Source organism: Platalea leucorodia (genome assembly GCF_965183815.1).
Source record: "Platalea leucorodia genome assembly, chromosome: 8".
NCBI lineage: Eukaryota > Metazoa > Chordata > Aves > Pelecaniformes > Threskiornithidae > Platalea > Platalea leucorodia.
The window spans coordinates 19167055-19181448 of NC_138830.1; the positions used below are offsets into that span (position 1 = coordinate 19167055).

General features: G+C 40.1%; 1 protein-coding gene across 1 annotated transcript; it reads right to left on the reverse strand.

The window, feature by feature from the left end:
- Positions 1–11883: 11883 nt before the first annotated feature.
- CCL20 (C-C motif chemokine ligand 20) lies at positions 11884–13671 on the reverse strand (the record flags this gene model as incomplete). The annotated part of the gene is given in 6 exon segments (XM_082319195.1): positions 11884–11911; positions 12209–12286; positions 13062–13176; positions 13437–13545; positions 13547–13606; positions 13609–13671. Coding segments are annotated over 6 exon segments (453 nt in total).
- Between the last annotated feature and the right edge of the window lie 723 nt (positions 13672–14394).

Genomic DNA, 14394 nt, shown 5'->3' on the forward strand with positions numbered 1-14394 from the left:
TAGCCAGCTAGAATCCCATCACTATTTATACAAACTTAGGTTTGCTTTATTCCAGATGCATAGATTTGTAATGATCCCCGCTGAATTTTATCTACCTTTTATTGTCCTTTCACCTAGTATTGCAAGGCTTTTCTGCAGCTTTCACAGTCAGCTCATCTTGGCTACCCTGAATGCCATCAGCTAGAACTGCTCACACTATATAATTCATACAGAGCTGCAAGGGCTTCTAATTTATGCCATAGAAAGGAAAGTACCAGATCTTCAAAGGCTAGAGTGCACTAAAAATTGGTAAAATTCGGAGTGCTAAAGAGCCAGAAGTAACGGCATAACAAATATATGAAAGCTATTTGAAAGCAAATAGTCAATTACTAAGGAAAGCAGGCAAAGATTTAAAAAAATTGGAAAAAAAACCTAATCAGCTTAATTATTTTAAAGAGAAACTCGGGACAGATACATGAGTGTGAAAATACTGTTTCATCAAAGACACAAGAAAAAATATATTTGAAAAGAGATAACCAACATGGAGTCATTAAAAGATAATGTATTAATAGAACTAAAAATTTTGAGTCAAGCTTTATGCAGAAATGACTGTAGAGCATCAATAGGGGGAAGCAGTGAACACATTTTCACTTAGCAAATCTCCTCATAGCCCACATTGTTGACAACGGGTCAACAGAATAACAATACGTGACTTTTCCAAAAACACCCAGATGGCTCCCTACAGCTTCACTTTGAAGACAGTCCTTTGGTTTTTCAAAGCCAGGAAGTAAAATACAATGGCCAATTCCAGATTTACTTTGGGACGTGACTGGGGGACAAAGTGGTCTCTGGGTTTTTCATTCCCATTTGTTTGTTTGAATCTTTTGTCTTATTTGTATGTGGAAAGTCTTGAGGCAGATAAATATTTTTACTGAAAACAAATAATCCGAACAGCTTTCCAACTGAATTGACTTACTTGGACCAACCCTATTCAAAAATAACTTTTTGAACAACGCCTAGTCTTGGCAGTCTCCAGTTTCTTAACAGGTTTTTGTATTTGTTTAGCATAATATGTATCCACCCAGATTATAATTCTGTTCTTTTAACTTAAGTGATGTGAACAACGAACATGGCATGAACACTGCTTCCTAAGTTAACACCTTTGTCCTTCTTAAACACACATTCGTGAAGCCTTTATGGTGCCTTCAGTATTACTTAACACAAACTGGAGGTGCTACATTTGATTTTTTTAGTCAAATATAAAGGCTTGATAGTTCTCTACGGCATAAATGAGGAGTATCTGCAGTTCAACTATAACTTATGTAGTAAGCATCTCTTCAATTCTGTACTTCCGCATTGTATTTGCATCATTGAATCAATTATTGTGATATTCCTGAGCAATCATTTTTTTCAAGGTATTGCACATCATATGCCAACAAGCTTTTTTTTGTTTTCTTTTCATGAGATACAGAAAGGGAAAATGCAGCCCCAGACTAAACAGGGGAGAGGGAAGTGGAACGGCTGCAGAGCTCCGTCACATCAGTACCTGGTGGTTCAGCACGTTCTCTCCTCACTTTCTTGCTGTAAATCTCCATCCGAACATGCACGCCTCACAGCTTGTCACCACCTGGTATTAAAAGGCAATAATGACACTGAAAGATGGTAAGTCAAACCAGGCCTCAGCTCTTACCTCCTTTCCTTGCTTCTGCAAGCAGAAGATTTAGGAGCAGTGGAGTCACAACAAATCAATCCCTCTTAGCTCTGTGCCTGCTATCCAGACTGTCCCAAAGAGGCACTGGCATAATGGCCCTGTTTGCTCTGTTCCTATATGGTAACTAGAAAAAAATTGTTGACCACTTGCGTGGGGGACAAAGAGCTAACATTATGCTGAGATGAAGTTTTTCCCAGAGTGCCACCCAGGACAGGCCTGTCTGCAAAATAAATATATAGTAACTAACAGTATGTCTTTCTGGCAAAACGGAACCAGAGTTGTAGCACAGGTAGGATTACCTAAGGAGACTTTAGGCAGCAAAGGTAAAAACTGTAGTGAGGGAGTGAAGGGAAGGACTTAAACACAGCTAATTACTTGAGGACTAGTCAAGCAGGGACTCTGATGATGCAGCAGGCTGACCTGAAGTCCGTACCACTAAACCTTGAGTGTTAAGCAGAAATGCAACTCTTTTTCAAGTTCAGGGAAATGGGCAACTAGTGTATACTTTTAGAAAGAAAATTTTTAGACTGCTGGGGCAAAATTGTTGCCCTCATATTTTTTAGCATCCAAAGAGTGCACGTAGCCTCTAAGCCATGAAAGACCCACTTCAAAGAATCTGCATACGCACCATCGAGAGTTCGAAAATATCTACACTGGAAAGAAAAATCAAATGCTGAGACATTAATCCAGGATCTGCAGCAATTTTTCTCTCTGGATGAGATAATCAGCTTTTATGTACAGAGATCAAAAGTATGGATGTTATCAGCCTGGAAAGGTAACTTACACATCGGTTGCTCCCTGTGCATTTTTGCTTATATCAGCAGTTTGCAGGAGAGGCAGAAAGTTAAGATTCTATAAACCTCACTATCAGTCAATATTCAAAAGCCTTTGAAAGGCTGCAATATACACTTATCTGGAGTGCTGGGGACAACTGTGTTGGACAGTATGAAGCAAAATTAATACAGTTACAATGAAGAGCTTCCTTTTGAGAACCAGGGTTCTTCCTGCCGTCACAGGTTCTCAAAACCTCTCTTTTCTTGAGCCAAAGTCCTAAGAAGGATAACAAGAAGAAAGTGTTTCTGACTCAAACACACTCTCGCTTACAGAGAAGAGTTGGTTTTAGGCTTCCTGATTTAAAGTTGTACCATGACCCACTTGTTCTGAAGTAGGTCAGTCTGTGGTATGCTGAACTAAATCAGAAAGACCAGCCCAAGAGTAGTCTGACTTAAGGGAAAGATGTAGAAAGCCACTTCCTATTTCTGTTATGTTAGTAATGGGTGCAGTGAATTTTTGCTAAAGGGAGTTTTTGCATGCTGTCCTTTCTCGCATGCTGCCCTTTCTCATAATTGCTAGGTCTGTCAGATGCAGGAGGACTGTGCTCTGATATTTCCTTGTTTCTGCTTGGTGAATTAAATGGGTTTAGGTAATTTTTTTCAAGGTTGTTTTATTCTGGCTTAGATAACCTGCTTCCTCTTGCCCGAACAGACACCACTATACACATGCACTTCTCTGTGTGTTGTTTTGAGTTCCTTCTCACTTCTGCTCTGTTATTTCTAATGCTAATCATGACGCCACAGCCATGAAAAATGTTAAGACTACATTACTTGTATAAGGAACATGATCTTCCAGGAGTTTGCTGTTTGCTAGGTGTGCTGGCTTTGGCTGGGATAGAGCTAATTTTCTTCATAGTAGCTAGCATGGGGCTATGTTTTGGATTTGTGCTGAAAACAGTGTTGATGATAACACAGGGATGTTTTCATTACTGCTGAGCAGGGCTTACACAGAGTCAAGGCCTTTCCTGCCTCTCACCCCACCCCACCAGCGAGGAGGCTGGGGGTGCACAAGAAGCTGGGAGGGGACACGGCTGGGACAGCTGACCCCAACTGACCAAAGGGCTGTTCTGTACCATATGGCGTCATGCTCAGCATGTAAAGCTGGGGGAAGAAGAAGGGGGGCGGGGGGGAACGACGTTCAGAGTGATGGCGTTTGTCTTCCCAAGTAACCATTGCATGTGATGGAGCCCCGCTTCCCTGGAGATGGCTGAACACCTGCCTGACCATGGGAAGTGTTTGAATGAATTCCCTGTTTTGCTTTGCTTGCGTGTGCATGGCTTTTGCTTTACCTATTAAACTGTCTTTATCTCAACCTGTGAGTTTTCTCATTTTTACTCTTCTGATTCTCTCCCCCACCCCACCAGGGGGGAGTGAGTGAGTGGCTGTGTGGGGCTTAGTTGCTGGCTGGGGTTAAACCACGACACTAGGTAAGACCTATTCTGGGAGAAAGAGCTGACTGTGTGTTATAGAACAAAGTGCTCTCTTTCCCAAAGATTGTTTTTCATCTTTGCATGGCTGTTTTCATCAATTTAAAGTTATCTCTAATTAAAAAAAAAAAATAAAAACAAAACCAAAAAAACCCCAAACAATTGCCGCTTGCCTAGAAGGTGTGTCACCTATAAGTTTCTGTTAGAAATAGATGCATGTGTTGGTTACCTACAGTGAGGTAATAACAAGTACCAGAAAGGAACAGTAGTTGTCTTCTTTGCTCTTTTCTTCCATCTTCCATTTCTGGCAAACAGCTTACATATCCCATGCAGTCAGGCAAATTCCATACATTCTTACTTGTTTCAGTCAAATTTTCACTTTTAGCTGAAAATTTTTTCCTTGCTGTCCACTTTTTAAGGGAGAACTTTTCCTCTTAACCTTGCCAAGCTGATGGGTAGACCTCACAACAACAAAACCTCAATGCAGAAGAACCAATAAAACATATTTATCTTACCCTCTCCGAGAAGAACTCAAAAATACCTTTAATCTTTCTTTCCATGGTCCACACTGTAGGAGGCTGAAGATCTTTTGGTTAAGGAGAGCTCTGTGTCATCCAGTGAAGATGGCAAAGCTGACGGCATCGGGTAATTACGCAAGTATTCTGCGGTCAGATTGTCTGAGCTGCAAGATGAAAGCCAGTGAGTTATCCGGATGCACCTAGTGAGGAAAATAGAGGAGCACTGCTCCTGCATACACCTAATACAAAACTGAGTTGAACCACTTTGAGTCAGGAGGAAGCAGAAAGCTCCCAAAGAATAACAGCATTTCTAGTAAGTCTACAATAGAATTGAAAAAGATAAGTGGTGAAAGCCACTTTGTTTTAGAAAACACAGGTTCATTAAAGTGAAAGTGTGTTCATGTCACCATTGTTTTTAATAAAAAAGTCAAAATAACTCATTTGGGCATTTATATTTCATTTTTATAATGCCAAAATTCATTAAGCATTTCACATAAACCATCATGTTTTCTACATATCTATATGCCTTCACTAAGTGTGGTAGAACTATTGCATTGTCTCTGTGTTCTTGATGTACTTCATATGAATGTGCAAAACAATGTATATGTATATCATCCATTCATCGTAAGTAGCATTAATACAGCACTACCCACTTTCAAATTCATAAAACATTTTTGCCTACTCTCGTACCAGTTTGGAGGATGCTATAGAATAAGAAACTCTTTGAGATTTGCAGTATCTCAGATACCTTTGAGATTTGCATTGTCTCTGAAAGACATTTTGACCATTTATTCCTAGTCGTAACAATATGAAACATTCAGATGCTCACTGGAACACATAATTGTATTTTTCAACCAGCTCTAGTAAATATACATTTGAAAAAAGAAATCACTGTAGTAAGGCATATAGCTAAAATATTATTATTTTTCAGATATTCACGACGAACTTTTACATGAGCATTTTGATTTTTATTCCTTAAGTACAGCTATATAACAAAGCTTATTCATACATGAGATACTGCCACATTTGAGTGAACAGTTGAAGTCACCACACTGACCACTCTACAGCTCTGATTTATCTGCCACATTAAATCTATCATTCTCAAAGACCCATTTGCCTACTTTGTAAGTTTATAGTATCCTCACTAGCTTTGTGCCTGACCAATGATGCTGCAAGGATATTAAACTACTAGTTTAATCTTGACACTGTAATTGACAATTTCACTGCAAATTGGACCACTTACTTGAACCCATCTCCACTGACACAACTCTAATTAGATGGCTTGACCAGTCAGTGCATAGCACCTTGCCATCCGCTCCCCCCGGGTATGAGGCTGTAGCTTCTTACAGATTTGTCATGTTTCTCTGCCCTTGGTACCTAATGATGCTGTCTACCGTCACCTCAATATTTGTTATATGAATTCTTTGTACAGAGTTTATCCCCTTGCAAGCCATGTTCCTTCAAGAACAATCTATGTTTTGATTAAATTTTATCATCCAGAAGATATAGGAGTCTAGTACAATTTTGTTCTACTAGACCATCCTACACATAAAATTTTCACCTACACATAAATGTTTTGCCTTGACTTATGGGCACATGGCCAGAAGCGAAGACAGTTACAATTCGCATCACAACTGTACCTAAGGTTTGACTCAGAAATAAGAAATACTTAGTGCTCTGTTTCATACACTTTGGTGCACGTCTTCACTAATCACGGTACCCCAGCTGCACTATCTCAATGTTTCTTGGTTCCTAGGTTGCTTTATCCGGTAGCTAGCTATTAAATGGATCCTATCATTCAGGCTTTCTCACCAGGGAGCCCAAGTGCTGGGCCACACTGTTCCCATTTCCAGAAGCTGGTTTGTCTCTCTCTCCCTCGTTCTTAACATGAGTGTATCATCTTCCCAAGTGAGGTATTCTTCACAGGCTGAGAAACCCCCAACTAACAGAAAAGCCTATCTGATACCTTATTACAACTACCTATGTGTGTCTTCTCATTCACAGTGGCACAAGAAACAGTTAATATTAGCCCTTGAGCAAGCTAAATCTCTGAAGCCTGTGGGCCATTGCATCCATCTCCAACAGCAAAGAAGCAAAGGAGAAAAAAACCTATAAACCAAACATAGAAAGAACATACACATCTTCAGCCTCAGCCAGAACAGCACTTTTTTTCACTGAAAAAGATGCTCAAGAACATAATTTCTGATAACTGAAAGTAGCATTCACTGCAAGAAACATGGCAATAACCTTCCCTTTAAATTTTGCTACTACAGCTGCTACTCAAAAACATGAGTCAGATATCAAAACATCATACAACCAGCTTAGGTGTGAAAAGCTGTTGAGCTGTTCTTCTTCATCTTTTGTTTTCCAAGGCTTTCTCCGTAATTTTGAGGGCTAGAAAAAAGAATCACCCTGAAGCTTACATTTCTAGGTAAATCAAGATACTCCAGGAGACGGAGTATTGTGAAAACCTAGTACACTGGAATGCATTGGATCCAAGGGTCATACAAACAGATTTAACCAAGAGGTTAGATTTGTAAATTAATACATGTAGGAATTAATTATATATTTAATGAACCTTAGTGATTGCATCTCACATGTTCCTTGGACACCTGTCCAATAATAAGAATATTAACAGTTGGAAAGTAACCAAATTTAACAGAACTTGAGATGCAGACTTTTTATCCACAGAACAGATACCCATACAAAGTCAACTCCCACTTACATCAGTCACCTCTTCTGAGAGTCGGGTAGCTCTTTCTCCTTGCATTTTCCTATCCCTTTGCTGGCACTGTTAGTCTAGGAAAATCTGCCATGTGCAATCCCTCTTTTCCTCGCTTTTGTATATGCAGCTGTGTGGCCATGATGGTAGATAAAATCCTCCTAGTATAGGACATGCATTGTAAATGTATCCAGCAGAATTCTGTATATGGACACTATATAGAGCATATTTGGTTTTTCAAGGGATCTCAACCCAGACTATCGATTGTGTCCTTGATACAAAGAGAGTATTAAAAAAAACCCCCAAACAACAGAGTTTTCAGTTTAACGTTAGGGAGTAGCAAAATTTCAGGAACACAGAAATGTAGATGCAGATACTTACAAATAAAAGTGTTACTTTATTTTGGGGGTATAACTGAAGTCATATAAGCAAAACTATAGAAATGCTGTTGTAGATGTAATAATAGCAATTAACAGTAGTACTTTAGTCTCTACTTTTCCTGTGACGTATTTGCTTTTTAAGCATACAGTATTCTAAATTTCATCTCATGATTTTATATTAAATATGTATTTTGGATTGCATAATCCTTGAATAATGCTGCAAATTCAAGGAAGCTAGAAGACTATTAAACAAATGCTTGGTTTTATTTATGGTAGTAGTCACATGAGCGATACACTATGCTTAATATATGAGCAGCCACAGCACCGTATCTATTGTATATCATATTTACATGTTCTAACGTCAGCATCTCTTGGTGACCTTTGACTGGAAGCTATCTGCAACTGATAATGCAGAAGGAAGAAACACAGCAATTTAAAAAGCTTTAACAGAGTTAGGACTGCAACACTGCACAGTTAAGGCTGACACGTCCCAGAATATAGCAACCACAAGATCATAGGAACATAGATCATAGTTTTCCATTTATGTACAGTCATACAGCTATAATTGGTTCGTAAACTTAGCATACACAATGCAATGGTTTTAGTCTGAAGATTAAAAACTTCTTTTGTGAGTCATATTTTGGCAAAGGATGTTGCCTGTAGCCTGGTATTTGGAATAAGACTGTCAGGGTATAACACAACTGAGAGCTCAGCATACAGAAGGCTTGTTACAATTGATCATCTGTATTGTTCTGATGTTTATCCAGCTGGACGTATGCCATTAAAATCAAGTGATGGTGTCATGAGCCTAAAGCCCTTCTTGATTCATGAATTCCCTGATTCACTTCTCAAGAAAATTACAGCTGAATAATGCATTCCAGTTCATCAGGAGTGAAGTTCAGTGACATGTGGCTTCGTTGGTACTGGTAATTGAAAATAACTGACCAATTATCAACACCCCTATGAAAGAGCTAAAAGTGTCATTGTCACTAAGCACACCCAGTAATGCTTGGTTTTCAGATATACTTGAAAACATGCATACCGCAGGCTAAGAAGGGCCTTCACCCATGTCTCTTGGATTTGCACATGCTTTACAACCCCTCTTTGTGTGGAAGGTGGAAAAACCAAGAGAAAAAGTCTTCAACTAATAGTTCGGAGCTACCATCAAATGAACAGTAATTCAACAAATACCTTGTTAGTACTTGCCCAGCAGATGAGATGTGGCAGGTTTTATATTTTAACAGCAAAATTAAATCAGCAGAAGGTTTGCTATTAATTACAAAAATCACTGTCCATGCAGTCCTAAGTTATTTTGTTGCTTTGTGCTGGAGTGGGAGAAAAAAATATGAAGAAATGAGTAAATCTAATTATGATTCAATATATGAAGAGAAATTTTTCTGTCAAAGATCCCAAGCTAATGAAATGCTGCAGTGTCCTGACTGGGAATGGTGTGAGATTGCTTTTAGAAAAAAGGAATTAAAAAAGAAGCAAAAATAAACATTAAAAAATCCCAAACAACAAAACAAACAAACAAACCAACCACACCAAAAGAATACGCACAAATAGGATTCAATAATAATACTCCAGCAGGCACAGGAATCACCGAGGACTGGTCTCAATACAGCGAGAACAGGAGGCTTTGGAACTGAAGTATGAAGTTGTGCTGAGACTTTGAAGGGAAAGCTCTCACAGCCATTATCCAAATGATATCCAAGCTCTAGTAAAAAGCCTCATTGGCATTTTGCAAGAAAAAATATTTTTTTTTTTTTTTAAAATTATATAAATGGAAGGGAAAAGGTCCCCAAATGACCATCTAAGACTGCAGCTCAAATTATTCAACAAAATTGTACGTGCCGAATTAGGAGCTGAGGGCCAAAGTTATAGAGGAAAAAGAAACTTACCTACACAAATACAGAGCAGCCCCTCCAAAGTAATCAGGATTCAGGCTTTCCTAGAAATGGTCGTGATTTTCAGAGCTGTCAGAACTTTTAACTGGCCACTTAAGGTTACTTACAAAAACGTGCCTCTGATACGATGATTTTGGAGATACAGCGCTCGCTTATAATACCTATTTGTATCCTCAGGAATGCATGCAGGGATGTGCTATTTGGACATGGAATTTCCTACCAGTAACGTAACCACCTTATCAATTTATGTTCTTGAGCATAGGAAGCAATTTTGAATTTTTTTTTCTCCAATGAGGTTGGTTATAAAAAAATATTCAACCGGAATAAGAGGAACTAAAAAAAAAATCCCACAAGTCATAGCTCTGTGGATGAAGCGTCTGGGGTTTTGTGGTGATAGAGCCATGGCTGACAAGAGGAAGGACGAGTTACAGAAGCAATACAAAACTTTTAACTGGCCCAGCCTGGGAGTACAAAGAGCCACCCACAGAATTTCACACATCAGTCTTCACTTTCTTATTTTGCTCCCCTGCTTTGAATTCACTAGCTTGGACTCCAGGCTTTTCTGCACCAAGCTAATATACAGCTCTGGTTCCTAACATCTCCACCGATGCCTACCTATTCCCAAGGCAGGCTTGGGGAACCTCACCTTCTGACGCTGTTAACACAAATTCTTTCACTGTGTCTGTACCATTTTATTGGTGCCTGATTTAGCCTGCAAGCAATCTGAGCCCAAGCAGGAGCCCGCACTAGTTGTAGCAGGTATGAGGCAGAGCTCTGCTGTTTTGCCCAGAAGTCAAGGGGATTCCCAGGGAACATGCTGAGTAATTACTCCTCCCTAGAAGGCTGATAGCTTCTTACATGATATGCTTAATATCAGGGACATAGAATCCACCTGCTGGAAATTAAAGCCAATTAATCTTGCTTCTTCAGAGCTTCAACCACAGAGAATTGCCGGTTCCCAGATTTGCAGAGCCACAAGCAGATTGCTGAAATTCTAGCAAGTTTTGAAACCAGAAAATAACAGCCTTACACTCATGAACACCATTTAAAAACCCTAACACCTCTCAGCTCCTCTCTCAAGGACACCAAAAATACTTTACATTTAAGTTTAAATTAAATTAACATTAATGCTTCTGTCTCTATGACTGAAAGGTACCAAAAGCCAAGGCATGGATTTATCTGCAAGACTCTGGTGCTGACAATGAGAAGACTACACCTACAGAGCCTGCTTGGTCACATCCCTGAAGTCCGTGTGGGCCATGTAATGGCACCTAAAAAGCTGAGCAGCCTTCCCCATTCAACCTGCACCCATGTCCTGCCTACTCCATGAAGTCCCATTACTTTTATCAGGCATCATTTGTACTGCAGTAGTGCCTGCAGATCTCCATCAAGACATCCTGCATCAGGAAAACCTCATTATGCTAGAAGTCATAGGATACTATAGGAAACGCATAAAGGGGAGGAAAGCACTGCAAATTTCTCCTCTAGAGATAGCCCTTTAAGTTGAGAGTAGGCTGTGTTACCATAATCAGAATCCTTCTCGGTGAACGAGCCAGAAGCTTGCCCTGTAACAATATATGTAAGGTTTCTCCTGAATAAATAGACAGACTGGTAAGAGAAATTCTCTCAAGTGTGATTAAGATGAAATTGAGCTAAGAACTGGTCTTAATGTTAAGCAAAAGCTTTGTAGGTGGCAGCTCTCTGGGGGAGAGGGAGGAATTATACCCTATGGAGGTCATAGCTACCTATAAGGCAAACAAAGTGAGCAAGGTGGAAAGTGGCTTTAACAGGTGTGAATACACTTGGGTAATTGTTTCAGCTGGAGGCTCATAAGCAAAGGAATTCATTTGCAGGGGAAGTCACCTTTTTCAATTAAAAAAATAAACATATCACACAGAGTGTGTAGATTTTAACATTTATTTTTTTTAAACTCCGCTTTCCATTTTTTCCACAAGCAGACTTTGTTTAACAATAGTTCAGGAAGTATTATAATGCTAACTACAGTTAAAAAGAAACATTTTGGCAAAAGGCAGTGTCAAAGAAGTAACAAAATAAACAGAATAAATAACCCGCTTTACACATGCTGAACAAAACAAACATAACATGCAATAAACTTAATAAAACTCATGCTCTACAACAGCTTAAGGTAGTCCTTACTAAACAGCACTCTTACGTCATATTAGTAACATACACATATTAGTAAAAATAGAAACTTTAACCAAATGCTTAATTCAAGCAAAACAGCGATGCAATATGAATCAACTCAAGAAGTTCAACGGTTCCAAAGAAGCCAGAGATAGTGGTGAGTAAGCACACAACAGTGTACAAGACGACGATCTCAACCGACAGGTTGAACCTAGTGGTTCTTCAGCCACGTCTGTGTTTAGTTCCCTGCTGGAAACCGTATCACATTGACATCTTCTTGAGCTTATGGCTGTTAAAAGAACAAGAGAACACACATAAGTAATGACCTCAGCCCCAGGTCAATTATAGGTTTCTCTCTCCAAGATATAGTGCCTCCTGAGAGAATAGCTCAGGTAGAAAAAGGGACATGTGACACAACTGTCCCCAAGAAGACTCTGAAAAGGAGTAGCCATGTCTGACAGGAGATGGAAAGACAAATGTGTTCAGCATTGCCATCAGAAGTGGCATTCAGGAGATGTAAGAAATGGGCTTTCATACATACTCTCTTTTCATCAGCCTAGTGGTATTTAGATTTTTAGATTCCTACCTCAGGAAAAGAAGATGCTTCTTCACCCAGCCATCCTTAGGATTTACACAGGCATTCAGCCCACCATAAGTGTGGAAACTGGAAAAGAAATAACAATAAAGAGATCAGTAAATCATTAGAAATCACTGCTAGTAAATACTGTGGAATTCATTTGGTCAGAAACATGCATCATAGTTACTCTATGTAATAAACTATAGCAACTGCTTTTGTGAATGCCGGTTAGATATGGGATGCTCCACAACCCCTCCAATGCTATATGAACAAAAAGAAACACCTAGTGAAATAAATGTAATAGCTGCTTCAGTCTCAGGGGTCATTTTTTGCACCATAAAGTTGTGTTCAATTTATTGGAACTACTGAAACAAAGAACTTTGCTGGAGGCCAGAAATAATTTGTGAGACTAAGGAGAATAGTTTCTGTCAAGCTAAGGTGACAGGTCGTCATTTAGGAGGGCTAAAACCTTATGGAAAAAAAATTCTGATCTCTGTGAATTAAGAAAACTATTGTTGCTTATGTGTCTGTTAACAGATTTTAGCAAGGGAACACCCTGTGTTGGCTAGAGTGGCCGTCAGCTGGAGACAAAGCACGTCTGTCTTTGCACAGCTGATTCCTAAACAGTCAGATTTATTATTTACATTGTGCGGCTGTCCTGTGAGTTAGTAGTCCCTGTCAACTAGAGGTTGTGTATTTTGTTTACAGGTATTATATACAATCTATTCGGTTAATTTAACATTTTGAAAAAGTGAGAAAAAAAATCATGCTTATAATGTTCAAATCATTGTTTCTGCCCAAATGGTCATCCTAAGGTTAACACATGCCAGAAAAAACAGAAGATCGTCTGAAAGTAACTTACATGATTGCATGGATATCGCAGACTTCACTGGAGAGCTGTTCAGTATAACCCTTTAGGGCCCACCGAGGCAGACGCACTTTAGTGTAAGACAGGCAGCAATCCTGATTGCTTTGTGCTGGAATGAAGGAAAACAACAAAGTAAATAAAACCCATTTGGACCACGCTGCCTAGGGTACTCCCTGCTCCGCCCCCTGACTATCCAGCTCCCCATCCGCAGAAAAGGAGGATTAGGCAGCATACTTTGCTAAAACAATTCATTTCCACCTCACCCTCGTCCTGCTGCCAGCTGCGAGCATGCACACCCCGGCGTGGCTGGCACGCTGCGGAGCAGCGCCGAGAACCTCTTCCTGGGGCCAAACGCCCAAGCTCACTCACCTTCAGAGGTGCCGCACAGGAGCAGCGCCAGGAGCCCCAACAGGGAAACCAGGACCAAGCTCTTGCTGCCGAAGCCAGCCATTTCTGTGCTCCAGTGAGTGCTCGGCTGCTGCCCACTTGTCCTGCCAGCCTTGCCGCACCTCCACCTGCTTATAAAGGGGTGGCAGGAGCCATGGGAATTCACACGCGGGCGGGTTCCACTGTCATCAGCGGGTTTCCCCACGGCAAATTCCATCGTGCCCAATTTGGCCCCAGCACACCTTCCTGGTGCTATAACCGGAGATAACAGCGTGCTGGGGAATTTTTTTTTTTTTTTTTTTTAAATAGGTTAGAAGATTCAGCCAAAAAGAAAAGGAAATAAAAGGCTGTGAGGTAATGGTTCTGTGGGTGAAGCATGTGTATTTTTAGGGGTAGGAGTGTGGGTTGTGAAATGAGGAAAGTCAAATGTAGGTAACTCTTGATGTTACCTACAGAAATTGCGTGTCTGCTGTGCTCTGGTTTAATAAGCCCAACTTGGGGGGCAGAGAGAGGTGGGCCTAACCCAGCCAGATTCATTGCAGTAGGGCATGCTCACAGAAGCTGGGTAACTGTCTGCAATGATACCAAAGCACTACATCGATATTTACTGGTTGACCAACACAGTAACATCAGGTTTTCCAGATTACTGCTTTCTGAGCTCTTGACTGTAGTATTGGTGGGGACGTGTATTGGTGGGGACTGTAGTATTGGTGGGGACATTGAGTATTCATGGAAATAGGTTTCTTTAGAGTTTCTTTTACCATATATTCACTGCTATCACTTTCTGCCAGTTTGTTGCACATCTGAACTATTTCATCTGAAACAGAGTTAGCTTAAAAGCAACTTGAATGGGGTCTATGTTTTCTACTGAATCTGTACTGTCCAGAATGCATCAATGCTGCTTCGTAAGCAATACCTGTATCTTATTACTTTGCCATGC